The sequence below is a fragment of the Hemiscyllium ocellatum genome, chromosome 18 (assembly GCF_020745735.1).
Source record: "Hemiscyllium ocellatum isolate sHemOce1 chromosome 18, sHemOce1.pat.X.cur, whole genome shotgun sequence".
NCBI classification, from domain to species: domain Eukaryota; kingdom Metazoa; phylum Chordata; class Chondrichthyes; order Orectolobiformes; family Hemiscylliidae; genus Hemiscyllium; species Hemiscyllium ocellatum.
The window spans coordinates 29,093,067-29,113,586 of record NC_083418.1 but is presented as its reverse complement, the minus strand read 5'-3'; the positions used below and the strand labels follow the sequence as shown (position 1 = coordinate 29,113,586).

At 40.9% G+C, this 20,520-nt stretch overlaps 2 protein-coding genes across 7 annotated transcripts in view; both read right to left on the bottom strand.

The window, feature by feature from the left end:
- Positions 1-12,117, bottom strand: part of cars1 (cysteinyl-tRNA synthetase 1) — an 81,186-nt gene extending 69,069 nt beyond the window's left edge. Inside the window, exons 1-2 of one of the 4 annotated variants that reach the window (XM_060838439.1) lie at positions 12,070-12,117; positions 6,803-7,045 (exon numbers count right to left, since the gene is read on the bottom strand). In XM_060838439.1, coding sequence (XP_060694422.1) covers positions 6,803-7,045; positions 12,070-12,085 — 259 coding nt within the window. In that variant the 5' untranslated portion in view covers positions 12,086-12,117. Of the gene's footprint in view, positions 1-6,802; positions 7,046-11,956; positions 12,044-12,069 lie in introns of those variants that run through there. The other 3 variants (XM_060838440.1, XM_060838442.1, XM_060838443.1) reach the window with 3 other exon arrangements.
- A 7,087-nt stretch (positions 12,118-19,204) lies between these two features.
- The window catches only part of LOC132824384 (oxysterol-binding protein-related protein 8-like), a 135,379-nt gene continuing 134,063 nt past the window's right edge, over positions 19,205-20,520 (bottom strand). For all 3 annotated transcript variants that reach the window (XM_060838792.1, XM_060838795.1, XM_060838794.1), the window contains one exon: positions 19,205-20,105. In XM_060838792.1, the coding sequence (XP_060694775.1) occupies positions 19,970-20,105 (136 nt within the window). In that variant the 3' untranslated portion in view covers positions 19,205-19,969. The remainder of the gene's footprint in view (positions 20,106-20,520) is intronic.

Sequence of the window (20,520 nt, the reverse complement as noted above, 5' to 3'; positions counted from 1 at the left end):
TGACATCGATATAAAAGATTGATGAAAAATATTTAACAGGTCTCTGTCAAGGGCTCTTGTGGCACAGTGGAAATGTTCTTAATTCTGAGCCAGGTGGCCTCAGAGGTGTGTATGAATAGATTAATTAAAAATATCTAAAAAGGTGAATATAGGGCTCTTGCAGGACAGTGGTAACATCCTGACCTCTGAGCCAGAGGGTAAAAAATGAGGTCTGCAGATGCTGGAGATCACAGCTGAAAATGTGTTGCTGGTTAAAGCACAGCAGGTTAGGCAGCATCCAAGGAATAGGAAATTCGACGTTTCGGGCATAAGCCCTTCATCAGGAATGAGGAGAGTGTGCCAAGCAGGCTAAGATAAAAGGTAGGGAGGAGGGGCGATGGAGATGTGATAGGTAGAAGGAGGTCAAGGTGAGGGTGATAGGCCAGAGTGGGGTGGGGGCGGAGAGGTCAAGAAGAAGATTGCAGGTTAGGAGGGCGGTGCTGAGTTGAGGGAACCGACTGAGACAAGGTGGGGGGAGGGGAAATGAGGAAACTGGAGAAATCTGAGTTCATTCCTTGTGGTTGGAGGGTTCCCAGGCAGAAGATGAGGCGCTCCTCCTCCAGCCGTCGTGTTGTTATGTTCTGCCGGTGGAGGAGTCCAAGGACCTGCATGTCCTCGGTGGAGTGGGAGGGAGAGTTAAAGTGTTGAGCCACGGGGTGGTTGGGTTGGTTGGTCCGGGCGTCCCAGAGGTGTTCTCTGAAGCGTTCCGCAAGTAAGCGGCCCGTCTCCCCAATATAGAGGAGGCCACATCGGGTGCAGCGGATGCAATAGATGATGTGTGTGGAGGTGCAGGTGAACTTGTGGCGGATATGGAAGGATCCCTTGGGGCCTTGGAGGGAAGTGAGGGAGGTGGTGTGGGCGCAAGTTTTACATTTCCTGCGGTTGCAGGGGAAGGTGCCAGGAGTGGAGGTTGGGTTGGTGGGGGGTGTGGACCTGACGAGGGAGTCACGAAGGGAGTGGTCTTTGCGGAACGCTGATAGGGGAGGGGAGGGAAATATATCCCTGGTGGTGGGGTCCGTTTGGAGGTGGCGGAAATGACGGCGGATTATACATTGTATACGGAGGTTGGTGGGGTGGTAGGTGAGAACCAGTGGGGTTCTGTCTTGGTGGCGGTTGGAGGAGCGGGGCTCAAGGGCGGAGGAGCGGGAAGTGGAGGAGATGCGGTGGAGGGCATCGTCGATCACGTCTGGGGGGAATCTGCGCTCCTTGAAGAAGGAGGCCATCTGGGCTGTGCGGTGTTGGAACTGGTCCTCCTGGGAGCAGATGCGGCGGAGACGAAGGAATTGGGAATATGGGATGGAGTTTTTACAGGGGGCAGGGTGGGAGGAGGTATAGTCCAGGTAGCTGTGGGAGTCAGTCGGTTTATAGTAGATGTCTGTGTTGAGTCAGTCGCCCGAGATAGAAATGGAAAGGTCTAGGAAGGGGAGGGAGGAGTCTGAGACAGTCCAGGTGAATTTGAGGTCGGGATGGAAGGTGTTAGTAAAGTTGATGAACTGTTCAACCTCCTCGTGGGAGCACGAGGCAGCGCCGATACAGTCATCGATGTAGTGGAGGAAAAGGTGGGGGGTGGTACCAGTGTAGTTGCGGAAGATGGACTGTTCCACATATCCTACGAAGAGACAGGCATAGCTGGGGCCCATGCGGGTGGAGGCCCAAATTCAAGTCCCATCTGCCCAAAAGGTGTTTGAACAGATTGATTAAAATAAGATGAATCAGATTAGTATGTCTCATTTGTAAATTTCAGAGAACAAACAAATTAGAGTGTTGTGATACAGCGGTAGTACCCCTAACGCAGAGTCAAGGGGCTTGGGTTCAAGTCCCACCTGCTCAAGAGAGAACATATCAGGACAGCATTCAGCACAACCAACTGGTCTACCCAAGTGTTTATTCTCAGTGTGGTGAATAGCTCCTCTGTTGTTCTGTATTAGCTGTAGTAAATATTGAAATTAGGAGCAGGAATAGGCTATCAGCTCTTCAAGTCTGCTTCGCCATTCAACACACCGCACTGAGAAACCACGTGCCCTGGTCCCAGACACACATAGAAGGGAAAGCAACATCTCAGCACTACCCTATCAAGCCTCTTAAGAATCTTATATGTTTCAATAAGATCTCCTCTCGTTCTTTTAAACTCTAATGACTGCACAACTAACCTGCTCAACCTCACTTCAAAAGAAAATTTCTCCACTCACAGGAGCAACCTTGTGTACTTCCAATGTCAGAAAATATATTTTCTTAAGATAAAAGGGACTAAAACTGTTCACACAATTCTCGGTATGTTCAACTGATACCTCATCATTCTGGCAACTTTTAAAAATACTCCATTCCCTTAGAAACAAAGGCCAACATTCCACTGGCCTTCTCTATTTCCCACTGAACTTGGATGCTAGTTTTTTTTATGAGATTCATGCCAAATCCCTCATTGCTGCAACTTTCTGAAGTCTTTCTCAACTTTAATAATATTCAGCTCCTCTGTGTTTTTCTCTGCCAAAGTACATAAACTCACATTTACCCACATTACATTTCATCTGCAAAGGTTTCTGCCCAATCAACCTGTCCCTATCCCCCCGGAAACTCTGTCATCCTCATCACTTACCGTCTCACCTATTGCAGTGGCACCCATAAACTGGACGATAATATATTCACTTACCTCATCTAAGCCATTAATAAATACTATAAATAATTACAGCTCTAGAACTGTTCCCTGCAGCATTCTACACCACCCAGGCCATGCAATTTATCTCTACTCTGACTTCTATGAGTTAACCAATTCTGTATTTGTGCTAATACGCTACCCAACATTATGGGTTCTTATCTTATTTAGTAGCCTTACTTGTGGTACTTTGCAAAATGCCTTTTGGATATCCAAAGACATCTATTGGCTCCATTTTATCTGTCCTGCTTGGTACCTCCTCAAAGAACTGCACTAAATTTGTTTGGCATGCATTCCCCTTCATTAAGCCAAGCTACCCAGCTTGATTATATTATGCACTTTTAAATTCTTTGCTTTTACATCATTTATAATAGAATCAACATCCTCTACATTACTGACATTAATCTATCTGGCCCATAGTTAGCTTTGTCTTCTTTTACTCCCCTCTCTTTTTGAATAAGAATATTATATTGGCAGTTTTCCAAACCTCTTAGTCTTTTACACAAACTAAAAATGTTTGATGATTATAACCACTGCATCCACCATCTCTATAGTTACTTCCTTTTAGTATCCTATGATGCAATTTGTCAGACCCTGAGAACTTACCAACCTTTAGCACCATCAGTTTCCTTTGGTAAAAATTAATATATTTATTTCCTCTTTCCCTTGGTTACTTAGTATTTTTTGAATTTCATTACTCACTGGGTGTATCTTTTTTGTGAGCCGCGAACTATTTTCTTAAATTTTTGCTACTGCTCTTCAGTTTTTTTTTCCTGCTAAATTCCTTCCCCACTCCATTGAGCTGTCATCTTTTTTTGTAATGACCCTCATTTAAGTTTAGCACGGTTGTTTTTCTGAATGTTAAATTTCATCACATTATGGCCAGTTTCCTTAGGGATATTTAGTTGGACATTATTTTGTAAAACAACCTCATTACACAGTACTAGATCCAAAGTAACCTGTCCAAAATATGTCATTCTATGAAATAATGCTGATTTCATTTTCTCAATTTATATCAAATTACAGTCACCCATCATTAAGGTATTAACTTTTTTATATGGTCTCATTATCTCCTGATTTATTGTCTGTGCTATAGCACAGCCATTATTGGGAGCCCACAGAATACTCCCACTAGTATCTTTTTCTCCTTGTTAGTTCTTGCCTGCAGTCATATGAATTTTATAGCTTCCAATTCAAGACTTATTCTATCATGTACTACCCTACAACCCTTTCCTTCTTTGAAAGGTTACATAACATTGAATATTTAGTTAAAGCTTTGATCTTCTTATAACCAAGTATCTTTAATGATTAAAAAAATCTCACAAATGCGGCTGTATTAGCAGCATTTGTTAACTTATTTTGTTCTGACTCCTGTGTACATTAATTAAACAGGCATTAGTTTCACCTTATTATTTCCTCCTGTGAACTTATTTGTTGCTGTTTATCCATGTTTGTCATTTCCTGCCCCAGCACATCACTATCCAAATGACTGCCCTGCAATGCCGCCATATCCTTTTGCTTTGTAAGCCCATTGTTCCCCTCTCCCAAACCCTCCCCTCTGTCAAATTAGTTTAAAGACCTACCTACAACTCTAGGTATTCAGTTCATCTGGACATTAGTCCTGGTATTGTACAAGTAAAGATAAAAATTCTGCTGTGCTGACACATCCAGTCAGGAATGAAAATGCCAATTAATAACGAATGTGAGGAGGAGGAAAATCAAACAGTATTCTCAAAGATGGTGAAGCCCAGTATGTGACAGCAAAAAATGTGAGACTAAAGTACTTGCAACCATCCTCATACAGGAATTAGGGAGTTCTTGTGTATAAATTCAGCAAGTAATAGGTGAGGCAAATGGCATGTTGGCCTTTACTTCAAAAGGAAATGGAGTGTAAAAATAGTGAAGTCTCATTAAAACTATACAAGGCACTAGTAAGTAAGAGCACAACAGGAGTACTGTGAACAATTCTGGCCCTTATTTAATGAAAGCTATACTGGCACTGGAGGTACGCAAGAGAAGGTTATCTAGGCTAATCTAGTTCTCACGAGGTGACGTTGAGTAGGCCCAATCTTATTGGAGTTTAGAAAAATGAAGCGATCTTATTGAAACGTACAAGGTTCTTAGGAGACTTGACAGGGTAGGTGAGGAAAACTTATTCTCCCTTGAGGGAGAATCTAGGCATTATCTCAGAAGAAGCGGTTGTTCATTTAAGACAATGATAAGAAGAAATTTCTTCTCTCAGAGAACTGTAGATCTGTGGGATTATTTACCACACAAAGCTGCTGAGGTTGCGTCATTAACTGCATTCAAGGCTGAGATAGATTTTTAAATCAGTAAAGAAATCAATGGTTATGGGGAAAAGGCAAGAAAGTGGATGTTGAGGATTATCAGATCAACTATGATCAAACTATATGGCAGAGTTAATTCAATGTGGTGAAAGGGCTACTTCTACTCCTGTGTTATATGGTCATATGATCTTCCTCCAGAAGTGCTGGATAATCGATTTTGGCCCTCTCCGGTGATCTCCACTATCACAGATATCAGGCTTCAGGTCACTCAAATAAAAAATGCGATTACTTGAAATGGCTGACCTTATTCAAAACAATAAAGATTACTCGCTTGACACTAGCACTTAAGGCTTGTGTTCCTGAACTAACTAAGCCTCAAAGCTTTTCCAGTACAGACAGCTAAAGTAATATTGGCATCTCCTCAACAAATGTAAAATTCTTACAGATTTATCCTGTCCTGAAAATCAGGGCAAATCCAAACTGGCCAAGGTACTGCCAATCAGCTCATTTGCAGCAAAATGATGGATGATGTCATTGACAGTGTTATCAAGTGATATCTACTCAACAGCAGCCTGTTCAATGTTCACTTTAGGTTCTTTTTGGACCACTCAGTTCCAAACCTCATTTCAGCACAGACTGGACAGTTTAATTTCAGTGGCAGGTTAAATTTTACTGCCCTGGACTCCATGTTACGATTAACCAAGTATCACATCAGTAAGTCCAAGTAAAACTGAAGTCAATGGAAATGAAGAGGAAATCCTTCACTGGTTCAAGTTAGACCAAGGCAAATAAAGATGGCTGTAGTTATTAGAGACCAACTATCTCAGTGTTACAGTATCACTGCAATTGCTAAAAGTAGGGGCCAAGGCCTAAATGTCTTCAGTTGATACATCAATGACTTTCTCTTGTTCATTAGGTCAGAAACAGATATATTGATGATTGAAGTGTTCTATTTTCAATTCCTCAGATAATGAAGAATTCTGTGCATCATGCAAAAAAAAACTGGATAAAATCCAAGTATTGACTGATATGTACCAAGTAACTTGTGCAGCACCTAAACAATGACTATCCATAACAATACAATCTAACCACATCTCCTTAATATTCAATTCTCACCATCAACATCCTGGAAGGGTGCTACCATTAGCCTAGTTCAATTTCTGGTCCATCACATAAATACCATGGCTGAAACAGCTTGTGAAAGGCTAGGTGCGAAACTGGCAACTCTCTTCTTAATGTCCACTTTTTATCAACCACAAGAAATCATACTTCCCTATATTGTTACAGCTCAACTTCTCACAAAGAATTTACATCATTCAGGAGAAAGCAGACTGCTTGATCTGACACCCACAAACAACTCAAGATATTAATTCTTTTCATCCTTACTCGAGTAGGTGAATATACTACATAACAAGGTGCATCACAGCAACTAATCAAAATTTTTTCAGTATGTAAAGTGCAGCAGGCATAAGGCTCCAAGGTCCCCTCCAAGTTAAACACCATTCTGATTTTGACATAAGTCTAGAGTTTTTCCAACATTGTTGGGTCAAAAGCCTGGAAGTCCCTATAGAAACGTGGGAGTTCTTTTTCACCACATGGACTGTATGCCACAGTTCAAGTAGGCAACTCACCACCATCACCTTTTCAAGAGAAGGGCAATAAATATTGGTTTTGCCAGCAGTGTCCATCACTAGAGAAATTTTTTTAAAATAAGGTCTTAAAATGGAATATTTTAGAAAATCATGGCAACAATTCAGCATGCATATACTGTCTGTGGTTGCCCAGATGCTCCTTGTGAACACCCATCCAGATGCTCACTACTCACATGTGTGGAGTTCACAGGTCTTGGCATCATCTTGGGTGCAATCCCAAATTGCTGCAATGTGCCTGTACCACCGCATCACATGGAAGTATTGATCAAGAGGTGGTTTTGGAAGTGACCGGAATACTTCCACGTCAGCTTGAGAGAATGTGAAGCCACCAATATAACTTCGTTCAGCAAGGTGATCGTTCAAAGCCTTCATTCTATTCTCAGCGGATAAACCAAGGAACTTGCTGTACTGGAAAGCTGCAAAACAGAACATGGAGACATAACTTCAGAACCAAAGGTTCTGTCTGTTTAAAAAAAAATATATGTTTCATGTTTTCAGCCTCCAGTTCGCAACCTCTTTCCCTGAGTCAGCACCAACAGCTCCAGCCGAAGGTTGGTCCCATATCACATCCTGACGGCACATTCTGAATCATTTCAGGAGTGCCCAAAATTTAGAACTATAGCTTGTGCTGGCAAAAGATCAAGATTTACAAAGAAATGTCATAGTTGTTTTTGGAGAATAAGTAATTTTCAGATGTTCCAGTCAAAAAGAAAGTGGCATCACTGGGCCTGTAATGTACAACAGGTTTGACTCACTAACAACCTTATAATATATATTGTGGTCCTTGTGAATTATAATTACAATTTTGTCTAGATCAGGTTTTCTATTTCCCTTCTCTTGCATTCCTTCCCCAGTATTCCCAAGGCAAGTGTATTGGAAACAAAACTGGTTTTTGTAATCTGAATGATGTCAGACACACCCAACGACTTCCTCGTTAGGTCCACACTCCTCACCAAGCCCTACTCCACACCTGACACCTTTCCCTGTGGCCACAGTAGGTGCAATACTGCTGCCACACCTCCTCTCTTACCCTGTCCAACACTCCAAAGAATCATTCAAAGTCCAGTAGAGATTCACTTGCATTTCCTCTAACCTGATCTACTGCATCCATTGCTTCCAATGTGGTCTCCTCTACATCAGAGAGACCAAGCACAAATTCAGGGAACAGTTCAAGGAACATCTATGGTCCGCACGCTCCGATCAACCACATCTCCTCATTGCCAGCCATTTCAACTCCCCCTTTCGCTCCCCAATGACATATTTATCTTGGGGCTCCTCCACCCTCAAAATAAGGCCACACATAAATCTGAGGAAGAACACTTCATCCTCCACCTCAGGAGCTTATAACCTATTGGCCTCAACAAAGAATTCATCAGCTTCCATATCTCCCCAGCCCCCACCTCATCTCAGGTCCAGTCCCCCTGACCTGACCTAACTTGTCCATCTTCCTTCCCACCTATCCGCTCCACTCTTCCTACTGACCAATCCATTCACCCACTACCTGCATCCACCTATCGTCATCCCATCTACCTTTCCCCCAGTCCCACACCCCCATTTATTTCTCAGCCTCTATCCCCTTCCTCAGTCTTAATGAAGAGTCCTGCCCAAAACATTGACTCTCTTGCTCTTCTGATGCTGTTTGACCTGCTGTTTTCTTTCTAGCACCAGATTTTATCAACTCTGACTTTCCAGCAACTGCAGTCCTCACTATCTCCCAGACACACCAATTGTCAATGCCCCATTGAACTAGCTTGTTAATCAACATCTGAGTAGCCTAGCCTATAATTTCAGATTCTTTAAGCACCTTGATGGTACAAGTTTAATGTCAGCCTCTAATAAACTAAAACAGTGATAAAAATGATCAGCAGCTATGGTTGTGTCTACGGAAGGAGAAAGAGATACAGCAGTCATTGATCACTTAGTTTCTATTTTGCAATTTCACAGGACAATTTGTTTAGGTTTATTTCTGCTCATCCATTATAATATTTGTGCAATAACATATGTTAACCTCTGAAAAAGAATAAAAGCAGCACTTTTCTCATTCTTCCATGGCTCTACCACCCAAGCTACACCATACAAAGCCAAGAGCCCCTGCAGAAATTCATTCCCATTTACATTAAATCTGAGGTTATTTCCTGGTTTGACTCTTGAGCAAATTGGTGCCAAGATCTCCCTCTGATTCACACTGTATTTACTATTTACGAAAGTCATTTTCTGGTTGGCAATAAATCATATGCCACAGGGTTAAATGTTATGGGATCAAGTATTTGCAATTGATATAATTAACTTCTATGAAGGGATTGAAAGTATGATTGCTGGATTTGTTGATGACACAAGGGTAGTTAAGGTAGTTGTGAAGAAGACATAAGGAAACTATAAAATGGATATAGACACACTGATGGGGAAAGACCTGACAAATGGAGTATACTATGGGAAAAATGTGAAATTGACCATTTTGGCTGGAAGAAAAAAAAGAATCATATTACCTACATGTGAGAGATTGCAGAGCTTGGAGATGCAGAGAGATCTGGGTGCTCCAATGCACAAATTACAAAAGTCAGTATGCAAGTACAACAAATAATTTTAGGAAGGCTAATGTTATCATTTATTACAAGGGAAACTGAACACAAAAGTAGGGAAGTTATGCCTCAGTTATAAAGGGTTGTGGTTAGACCACATCAGGGCTAATGTGTACAGTATCGATCACTTTATTTCAGGAATGATGTAAATGCACTGGAAATAGTTCAGAGAAAGTTTGCCAGACCAACGCTTAGAATAGATGGGTTGTCTTATGAGGAAACATTAGACAAGTTGAGCTTGTATGAACTGGAGTTTTAAAGAGTCAGAAGGGATTTGGAAGAAATATACAAGATTCTTACTTGGCAAATATTGAACTATCAGTTTAATAGATGTAACAAACAATTTTAAGACAGTGGTTGAAAAGAAAGTGTGTTTAAAAGTCAGGAATAATTCAGTTAATCGCACTACATTAGACTACAACTTTAACTTTAATCTTTTTCCAAACAATTAGGGCATAAGAATATAAGAACAGGAGTTAGAGTAAATTTTTCTGGTGCTTTGAACTCCACCATTAAAGATTTTCATCATCTTTATCTCAGCTGCAGCTTCTCATATATCCCCCATATTCCTTAATTCTCTTGGTACTCAAAATCAAAAATTTACCAACCTGAATACACTCAATAATTAGGCATTCACAGGTCTCTAGGATGCAGAATTCCAAACGTTCACACATACTTGAGTGATATAATTCCTCCTCAAGTCAATGTGAAATGGATGAGTGTGACTCATTTCCCTCCAGAGGAAGCACTTTTACAGAATTTCTTCAATCAAGTACTTATGAATTTCTATGTCAATGTGATAGTCTCACATTCTTCTAAGTGACTGGGAATACAGGCAAAATCTACTCAATCCCTTCACAAGGGATAGCCCTCTCATCTCAAAGCAAGCATTGTAAACATTTTTTTTGCACAGCCTCTGAGACAAATTCTATCTTTACTTAAGGAAGGACACCTAACCTATACACAGTACTCTAAGTGTGGCCTCATCAGTACCCTGTGCAAATGCATTAAGACTTCTTTACTTTTTTATGCTAATTGCTTGATGTCCTGCATCCTCACTTACTGTACCTCTTGTACAGGTTTCCTTCAATGTATACATATTCAAACCTCTCACCATTTTTTTTCCTCACATTTTCCAACCAAAGTACCTAACCTCAAACTTCAGCACAGTTTATGTGACTCATTAGGATTGCTGGCAGATGCTGGTCAATATGTAGTCTAATGGTTGGCACCATATACCTTCAGTTTGCCACCTCAGGCTAGTCACAATGAAAGAGAAACTGGGTTAGCAATGCATGAAATGTACATATTAAATGCTCTGATTCCATTGACTGAATGGTAAACATATTTCCAATCCCTCAATTAACTGTCGCTAACATCAAAAACACTTTTGGGCATAGTGGCATTGTGGTTATCCAAGCATTTGTGACAGTGAACACAAATTTGTTAATAATCTGACTAATTAACATCCATAAATTGATAGCTTTGACATCCACATTGAGATATAGAAGTAAATGTCACAAACCAAAGATTTCACATGCAAGTTACACAAACGCTGAAGGAACAAGACATAACCTGGTAGAAAAACTATGGACAGACAAGATAGGCTCACTGCTACAAATTTGAGGGGAGTACAGGAACACAATGAGCTTGGGGTTTACACGCATAATTCTCTGAAGATGGTCAGGCAAGCTAAAATAGTTGTTAAGGTGGCTTATACAATCCTTGGGTTTATAAATAGAGGCAGAGAATAAAAAAAAGAAATGATGCTACACCTCTACAATTCACTGGTCAGACCACATTTGGATTAGTGCTCAGTTCTAGGCATCTAATTTAAGGAAGGATATTAAGGCCCTGGACAGAGTTCAAAGGAGATTTACTAAAACGATACCAGGAACGTGGTATCTTAGATACAAGGAAAGATTAGAGAAATTGGGCTTATACACCTTGGAGTGGAAAAGATTACGAGGTGACCTTACAAAATTTGAACAATTTTGACATGGTAACGAATGATATTCTGTGTCCACTGGTTGGTATGTCACTATCTAGGGGGGAGGGGGTCACAATTTCAAGATTGCCAGCGAGAGCAAGGAGTGAGATGAGGAGAAACTTCTTTACTCAGAGAGTTGTTAGAATTTGGAATGCGCTGCCTGGGAAAGTAGTGGAGATGGATTTTGTAGGAAGTTTCATAAGAGAGCTGAATATATATTTGAAACTGATTAATTTAGGGGACAAGAATGAGACTATCTTGGTCGCTCTTTCTGGATTTGATTCAGACATGATGGGTGAAATGGCCTCCTTCTGTACTGTAAGATTCTACAATTTAGTAACCTGGCTTAATCTGATAGTGGACAAATTCTGGATTAACAACAGAATGTGTTCAGAGGTGTTTTGCTCAATTTAAAAAGACCTTAAAAGGCAAAAGCCCGAATGATACAGATAAGCAACTATAGTCAAACAAAGTACAAAGTGAAATTAAACTAAAAGCTTATACATAAACTACCATAGTCATGATTTGCCAGTTATTTCGTTGATATAACGTTAGCTCATCATTTCTTATGAGATTACCCGATGTGATATGATATTTCCAGTGTTGGGACCAACTAGAGCAGGTTAATGGAATCGAATCTTTTAATAGGTGACCCAAGTATACATCAGCCCATTTTCCCTTTCAGTTAGGAGTCTACGGCTGCAACATGCACAGTGTGGGCTGGCTTTTAAATAATACCCAGCCCAAGAAGCGATCACCTTGAACCAAGCTAATAGGCCGACTCACGAGCCCCACACAGAGCAGGGGAGTCGCTGAGAGAAGTTATTCCCAGGGACAAGGTGCTGCTAAATATCCGCCGCCGGTTACTCACTCTCACCCGCCTCCATTCCGCTGCTACTGATGATGCTGATGCAAGAGGCAGGCGAGCACCGGAAATTACGCCAATATCCACCGCCACTCGTCACCATAGAAACCCAACAAGCATTCGCCCATTGGCCGCCGCGGGGAAAATACGTCACCGCCGTGTAACAGCGGAGACCGCTGGTTCTTGAGCGACAGTGTCGTAAAAATAACGGAAACTGCCAGAAAAGCTCAGCAAGTCTGCAAGCATTGAAAACTGAAGGTAGCAAGAAGACAGGGTGGACATCAGCTGGACAGACAAAGGAGTGTGCTGAAAATGTGTTGCTGGTTAAAGCACAGCAGGTCAGGCAGCATCCAAGGAACAGGAAATTCGACGTTTCGGGCCAGAGCCCTTTCCTGATGAAGGGCTTATGCCCGAAACGTCAATTCTCCTGCACCTTGGATGCTGCCTGACCTGCTGTGCTTTAACCAGCAACACATTTTCAGCTCTGATCTCCAGCATCTGCAGACCTCACATTTTATACAAAGGAGTGTACAAAGTTAAAAATCACACAACACCAGGTTGTAGTCCAACTGGTTTAATTGGAAGCACACTCGCTTTCGGAGCAACGCTCCTTCATCAGGTGATTGTGGAGAGCACAGTCCTAACAGAATTTATAGCAAACATTTACAGTGTGATGTAACTGAAATTATACATTGAAAAATTGATTGTCTGTTAAGCCTTTCATCTGTTAGAATACAGCGATAGTTTCACTTCTTTCATGTGTAAATCACAAAACCTTTTTTAAAAAGTTTATTCTCGGGTTAGCTGTTAACATTGGTGATAGCTGGACAATGTAAAACTCTGTTATCTCACTTTTTAGATTAGAATCAATCTAAACATCAGGTCATAGACAGAGAACACAAGGGGCTAACACCTTCAACATATTAATCTGGTGTTGTGTGATTTTTAACTTTTTACACCCCAGTCCAATACCAGTATCTCCAAGTCATGAATACAAAGGAGTGGATAACAATCTGGCGGGGAGGATGCATAGTTATTAATGGGGACTGTTAATGGCTAACAATGGGTTGTGTGCAGTAACAGGGAGAAAGTGCGGACTGCAGATGCTGGAGATCAGAGTGGTGCTGGAGACTTACCCCACAAAGGCAGCAGCAGCAGTCTTGTTGTTAATGTCCAGTCCTGTGCCCCGGGAGAGGGGGTGGATGGTAGTTGTTTAGGGCAGTGTGGGGGGGGGGGGGGGGGCTCGCATGCGGTGTGCTGCTGCCTCATCTTCTGAATGAGGAGCAGACTTTAAAAAACTCCGAGTCCCAGAGGGAAGGGATTTACTGTAAGCGATTAATTGATTATCCAAACGAAATAGTGCCCGCCCATCTCATTCAGATACCCGAGGTTCCTCAGTATGTGTTTTTTTTAAAATTCATTCATTTGTGGGACATGGGTGTTGCTGGATGGCTAACACTTATTTCATGTCCCTAGTCGCCCTTGAGGTGATGATGTGAGCTGCCTTCTTTAACTGCTACAGTCCACCTGCTGTGAATTGACCCACAATGCCATTAGGGAGGGAATTCTGGGACTTTGATCCAGCAACAGTCAAGGAACAGAAATATATTTCCAAGTCAGGATGGCAGGTGGCTTGGAGGGGAACTTGAAGTTGGTAGTGTTCCCATATATCTACTGTCCTTGTCCTTCTATATGTGGTCTTTTATTAAATTGGTGAGTTTCTATATAAAAAGGCTTAGGGTTTGGTATTCAGAGCACCATTTGGGTTAAAAATTGTAGTAATGCTGGGGAAAGATGATAATAATGGACTTAAGGACACACAAATGGGAAGAGCCAAGACAGTTGAAATTTAGTGCAGAGAATATATTTTGATTGGAAAAGATCAGTAGACAAGATAATCTAAACAGTACATTTTAAAAGGATGTGTAGAAGCATCCTTGAAGATAGTGAGACAACTTGGGAAGAGGCCAGTTTGAAATGGTCAAGTCTAGGTGTAACAAAACTATGTGAGAATTTCAGCATTGTGTAAGCTCAAACAAAATTTGAAGTCGAACAGTTTAACGAGTTTAAAACCACCCAACACCAGGTTATAGTCCAACAGCTTTATTTGGAAGCACTAGTTTTCGGAGTGCTGCTCCCTCATGAGGTGGTTGTGGTGTGTAAGATCATAGGACAGAGAATTTATAGCAAACATTTACAGTGTGTTGTAACTGAAGTTATATATTGAAAAAGACCTGGATTGTTTGTTACATCTCTCACCTTTTAGAATGGGCATGTTGGTTTAAGTTCTTTCATATGTAAATTCCAGAACTTTCTTAAAGTTACATTCTCAAGTGAACTTTAACAAGAGGTGCCATGTTGGCCCAGATAATGCATTGAAATGGTGAGGCAACCTGTGTGAGGCTGTATATGCCGTAATGTTCAGACTGATTCAAATCTAAAAAAGCGATTCACAGAATCTTACATGAATTCATGCAGTCTTTGAGCAAAATAAAATGTAATTCTGCAAGTACAAATTTACCCCACAAACTTACATGTGTGTGTACGCGCGCACGTGGGGTTGGGCAGGGTGGTGGTACATATGTCTGAGAGTGCGTGTGTAAAGGGGTGTAAGTCTGTGGGAGGATGTAAGCGAGTGCACAGACAACAACGCAAAGTGGCCAAGCAGAGGCTGACAGCCAAGTTCGCTACCCATGGGGATGGCCTCAACTGGGAACTCAGGTTCACGTCACACTACAGGTGACCCCACTGCACCAAACAGACACACACATTCCTACAGACCAATACTCACACAGACCTTTTCTCATACGCTCACACATACACCCCTTTCACTCTCACTCGCACACATACTCTCTCACAGACACTCATTCCCCTCCCACCAAACACACTCCCACAAGTTACTTGAGAATGTAACTTTAAGAAAGTTCTGGGATTTACATATGAAAGAACTGAAACCAACATGCCCATTCTAAAAGATGAGACACATAAACAGTCCAGATCTTTTTCAATATACAACTTCAGTTACATCACTGTAAACTTTTGCTATAAATTCCCTGACCGATGATCTTATACTCCACAACCACCTCATGAAGAAGCAGCTCTTCGAAACCGGCTTCCAAATAAAGCTGTTGGACAATAACCTGGCGTTGTGAGATTTTTTAACTTTGTCCGCTCCAGTCCAACACCAGCACCTCCAAATCATATTTAATAGATACATTAGCTAGTCTTATTGAAGGAGTTGATGTTAGACAGGAAGCTGAGCTCAGAATTGGCAATGTTCAAGCTCAGCGGTTAGGGTGAGGGACAGACACTGGCTGCAGAATTGTTTGTGTGGATTGAAAGCAATGCTGGTAGTTCCAAGAGATTTTTGCTTATTCAGTACTGGATGTCGGACAAACAGCATGCCTAATCAGAATCTAGGGCTGAGAGTCAATGACTACGTATTGAGCTTATAGGTCTTTTAATTTTCTGCCATTCAAATAGTTATGCAAAACCTATTTGAATATTACTACAGAAGCAGAACAAGTTACGCAGTGCATTACAGATCACAGCAATTTGCTATGCTGAAAAGTGTCTTGTCATGGCACCTCTGGTTAATGTCACAAACAAATTCCTGAAGAAACTTGGCAGATCAGAGTTAACATTTCAAGATGGGTGACCTCTCTTTAGAGTTGATAGTGGCTAATGAGAAGGTGGCCCACATGCTGTGGTGGTGGTGGTGGGGAAGAGAAAGAGAGAAGAGGGTCAGCAAGTTGGTAGAGACAGAGAAAGACAATATTAAAAAAAAATAGCAGCAGCACAATAAAATAATAGCAGTGGTGAGCACTGCTACCTCACAGCGCTAGGGCCTGGTTTTCATTCAAGCCTTGAATGACTATGTAGAGTTTGCAGGTTCTTCCTGTGTCTCCATAGGTTCTGTCCACAGTCCATGTATGTGCAGATTAGGTGTTTGGCCATGCTAAATTGTCTTGTCGTGTCCAGTGATGTGTAAGCTAAGTCGATTAGTCATGGTAAATGCGAGGTTACTGGTTAACGTGAGAGGTGGATCTGGTTTGGATTCTTTTTGGAGGCTCACCGTAGACTCGATGCTGCAGTGTAGGGATTCTAAGAATGTTTTTAAAAATGGTATCCTGGGCTTTATTGATAAAGGAATAGAAAACAACAACAAAGGACTATTAAAACATAAAATTGTCTGGGTGACAGCAGGAGCATATTAATGGGTCCCACACGTCAGGAAGAATTTCAAAACTTGAGCATGCAAAGATATTCATAACTTGGGTACCGGATATTTATTAGAAAAGCTTGTGTCTCTAGTTACATGGAGTTATTCTTGTAACCAATCCTGTTAAAAGATTTGTTAAAGGGGTTATAATTTTGGTAGACTAGATAAGGGAAACCTGTTTCCAGTGGCAGAAGGGTCTGTACCAGAGTACATGAATTTAACTAAAACAACTAACTGTGCTTGCTGAAAATCTGAAACACAAACAGCAATTGCAGATATGGCAGCAACTGTGTAGAGAAAACATAGTTAACATTTAAAGTCTGGTGATTGTTCTTGAAGAACAGATTGTAGTTAGGAAAAGGTGGTATGTATGCAGAAGACTGGGGTGAAGGTGGATGGTTGGAGATGGAGCCTAGAGAGAGAAAGACAGTTGGATAGACAAAAGGGATAGATATTGGTAAGCCAGGGAAAAAGGAAAGCTGATAATGGGAACCATAAGTACGTAAAAATGAGTCAGTCGTACAGCACGGAAATAGACAAGTTGGTCCAACTCATCTGTGCTGACCAGACATCCCAATCTGACTTAATCTCATTTGCCAGCATTTAGCCCATATCTCTGTCAACCCTGCTTTCTCATACAACCACCCAGATGCCTTTTCAATGCTGTAATTGTACCCACCCCCATCACTTCCTCTGGAAGCTCGTTCCATACATGCAATACCCTCTGCTTGAATGTTGTCCCTCAGGTTCTTTTTAAATCTTTCACCTCTCATCCTAAACTATGCTGTCTAGTTTTGGACTCCCTAACCTAAGAAAAATACCTTGGCTAGTCACTTTATCTATGCTTCTTGTAAGACCTCTAAGATTACCCCTCAGCTTCAGAGTTGGCTGTTTGTTGAAAGCAGCCCATGTGATGACATGGTCTAGGTTGTGGGGATGGATCAAGGACACAGAAGAAGGGATTCACGTTCTAAACTTCAACTTATTTTGAATTCTTAAGGGTCCCCAAGTGGAAATTGAAATGCTGTTTCTCTAGCTTGCACAAAGCCTTGCTGGTGCACCACAACAGGGTAAACTTTCAGGCCAGTAGCATGATGGTGTGTTGGTGGCAGTGCCTGTTTTCTCTCTAATGATGCAGCTGAGTCTCTCCACCAATTTCTGTTTTTGTTTGATTTCTTGCAATAGCAATTATTGGTTTGGTATTATTGTCTTTCTCTCTCTGCACTCTGCCTTCAACTATCTGCCTATCCTCATCTCCCCACTCCCCCACATACGTTTTCCCTGCTACTATCGGTTCTGAAGGAGGTCACCAGACTCAAAATGTTAATTCGGCTATCGTGCTCCATATATGCTGCCAGATCTGCGGAGTCCCTCCAGGAATTTATTTTCATAACATTAACTTCAAGGTGGCAAAATAACGATGTGATGATACTTTTCTGCAGAGCAAGTTGCTGTGATCAGGAGTGAACTGCAGGGCAATGTTAGAAACAGAACATGGTTTTGCATGCATACATTTGAATGGCAAAAAAGTAACAGGTCTATAGTCTCAACACGTATACATCGAGTCTGGCCCCTACCTCTGTTGATGCTTCCTTTGCTTATGATTAGGCATGCTGTTTGTCTGACATCTAATACTGAAAGAGCATAAATCTCTTAAAACAGAAAAACTGCTGTCACTGTTTTCAATCCACATCACAAACAATTCATCAGCCCTTATGTACCTCTCACCCTAACTGCTGATGTAGAACATTTCCAAGTCTCGAATTTGATTCTGAGCTCAGCTTCCTACCGAAAATTAACTCCTTCAATAAGGCCAGCTACTACTACCTCTGTTACAGTTTATCTTTAATCTTGCTTGAGCTTACATGATACTGAAATTCTCATTCTTGCTTTTGATACATCTAGACTTGAATATTCCAAGTTGGCCTCCCACTTTGCACCTGTTGTAAATTTCAGTTCATCCAAAACTTGAATGTGCAAGTTAGGATAGAAACAAAGTGCAATTCAGCTGACACCCCTACTCTTGGTTCAGCAATATTTTAATTTTAAAAGTCTTGCCCTTGTTTAAAATACTTCTGTGGATTCATGCCTCCCTGGTTCTGTGACTCCAGCTGTATAAATTGTGATCCCTGCTCACATCCTATTCTAACTTTTAGCTCAGCTTCAACTTTCATTGACCCAAATTTAATTGCTAAGGCCCAAGTCCAGAAATTCTCTAAACCTCTCAACATGCTGAATAAGCATCCATTTGGTCATTGTTCAGAAATTATGTATCTCTGTCATATTTTGTTTAATAACTTTCCTGTGAAGCATTGGGTTGTTTGGTGTGTCATATAAATCTCAGTTCAGGTTGCGTCCACTGTGCAGAGCAACCTACTAGATTGGATTCTGTCAGTCATCTCCTTCTAATATTGGAAATAGGACACCTTTCATGAAACCTACTGATCACTTCGTGACGATGCCAAACTATGAATTTGCAGTGTTATGCAAATCTAATTACGATCAGATAAAAAGTGGTAAAGCAAAAAAAAAGTGACCACAACTGTTGAATCAGTCATCTTATTGAACTCTTTAGTCTTGCAATCTGTTCAGCTTAGTATCTAGACAGCATGAAAGTTAATTACACATCTGAATGGTTCAAGATGAACGTAGAAACAAGTTATTTGACTATCTCGGTGCTTCAGTATCATATTTACAAAATGACAGAGAAGGCGTGATTAGATTACTTAAATTATAATAAATTACTTAAATCCTACCTGTGCCTGCCCCAGCTCACCAGATAGATACAGCATTTACATAGAATCATAGAGCTGACATTTATCCTTGCCTTGGTACCTTTTGAACCGGTGCACTGAGTGACTTGAAAACATGAAAGCGACCGATCATCCCACTGGAACATTTAAACACATGCACTTTCATGGTTTAAAAAATGTTGTTTTATTTATTTGCACCTGATTACATTATTGTGCATTTCATTCATAGAATGTTACACAGATGTGATATTTTATTGAGCCCACAAGGAGAAAAGTAGCAGATGGTGCCTATAGGTTCTTGCCATCCTGGAGGCATTTCTTTTCAAACCTATAGTAATCCTTTACAGCTTTCTGCTCAAGAACATCTTACTTAGTGCTAAAGTTTAGAGCAAGATTCACAAATGTGCAAAATATATTCTACATTGCTGTTTTGAGTATAGACTGCTATACAAGTAGGTCAGACAGAAGGAGTCTGTCACATTCATGGACGGTGTCTAAATTCATATTCAGAACAGTATACAAATTGAACACCACAAATATTACCATATACTCCGTTTATAAATACTGTTGAGAGGAAGTTTTCTAAATTGTTGTTGGATTAGAAAGATCAAGAAGAAAGGAGAAGGAAAAAAATTGCACATCTGAAAAGTCATATTTGGCTTCAGCGTTAAGGCCTAGGTTAGGGTTGGTGGTCCTTGGAGGTGACTGTGTAGGAATAATGACCACAGTTAAGCTCCCACCCTGGATGCAATTGAACAAAGCAATTCCCCCCCACCCCCCACCCCACCAGCGATCTCTCTCCTCAGATGTTTAATATATGGTTGCCTTGGTAATCCATTTTACACCATGGAATTCTGCAATCATTCTCAATAGAATCCTGTTAACAGTCTTCAACACTTTCAAAGTGGTCATTGAACAGGCAGTCATTTGTTCACCCATAAAAATAATTGATAATTAATTGGAATGATACAAGTACACAGATGACCAGCCAGTAGTAGGGGTTCAGGAGCCCTATCCGTGACATGTTCTGTTGATGACAGGCTTGCCATTTCAGTGTAGCAACGTTCCTGAAAATAAGCATAATTTAAGTTTTATTCAGATGTTGATTCATTTAGATCAAACAAGTAGACTGTTTTATAGTTCAGCTGTTCATTTAGATTCATAATATTTGCCCACATTTCCATCTTCCACCAGAAATTTTTTTCCCGAGGAAGGGTTAATTAATCTCCTAATAAAAGGACTACTATAAAAATGTAATAATAAAGAGTAATCAACTGAATTCCACATGAACTTTAAAAGCACCATTGTGGGCCTAAACAAAAAAAATTGTATACTTCAATAAAGCCAATTACAAAGGGATGGAAATGTTGGCTAAGATTGAGTATCATGATGAATAAACAATACAAAAATGTTCAACAAAAATATTTATAAAGAAAAACAAAAATGCAGCAAGAAAGATCCATTTATAGATCACTAATGATT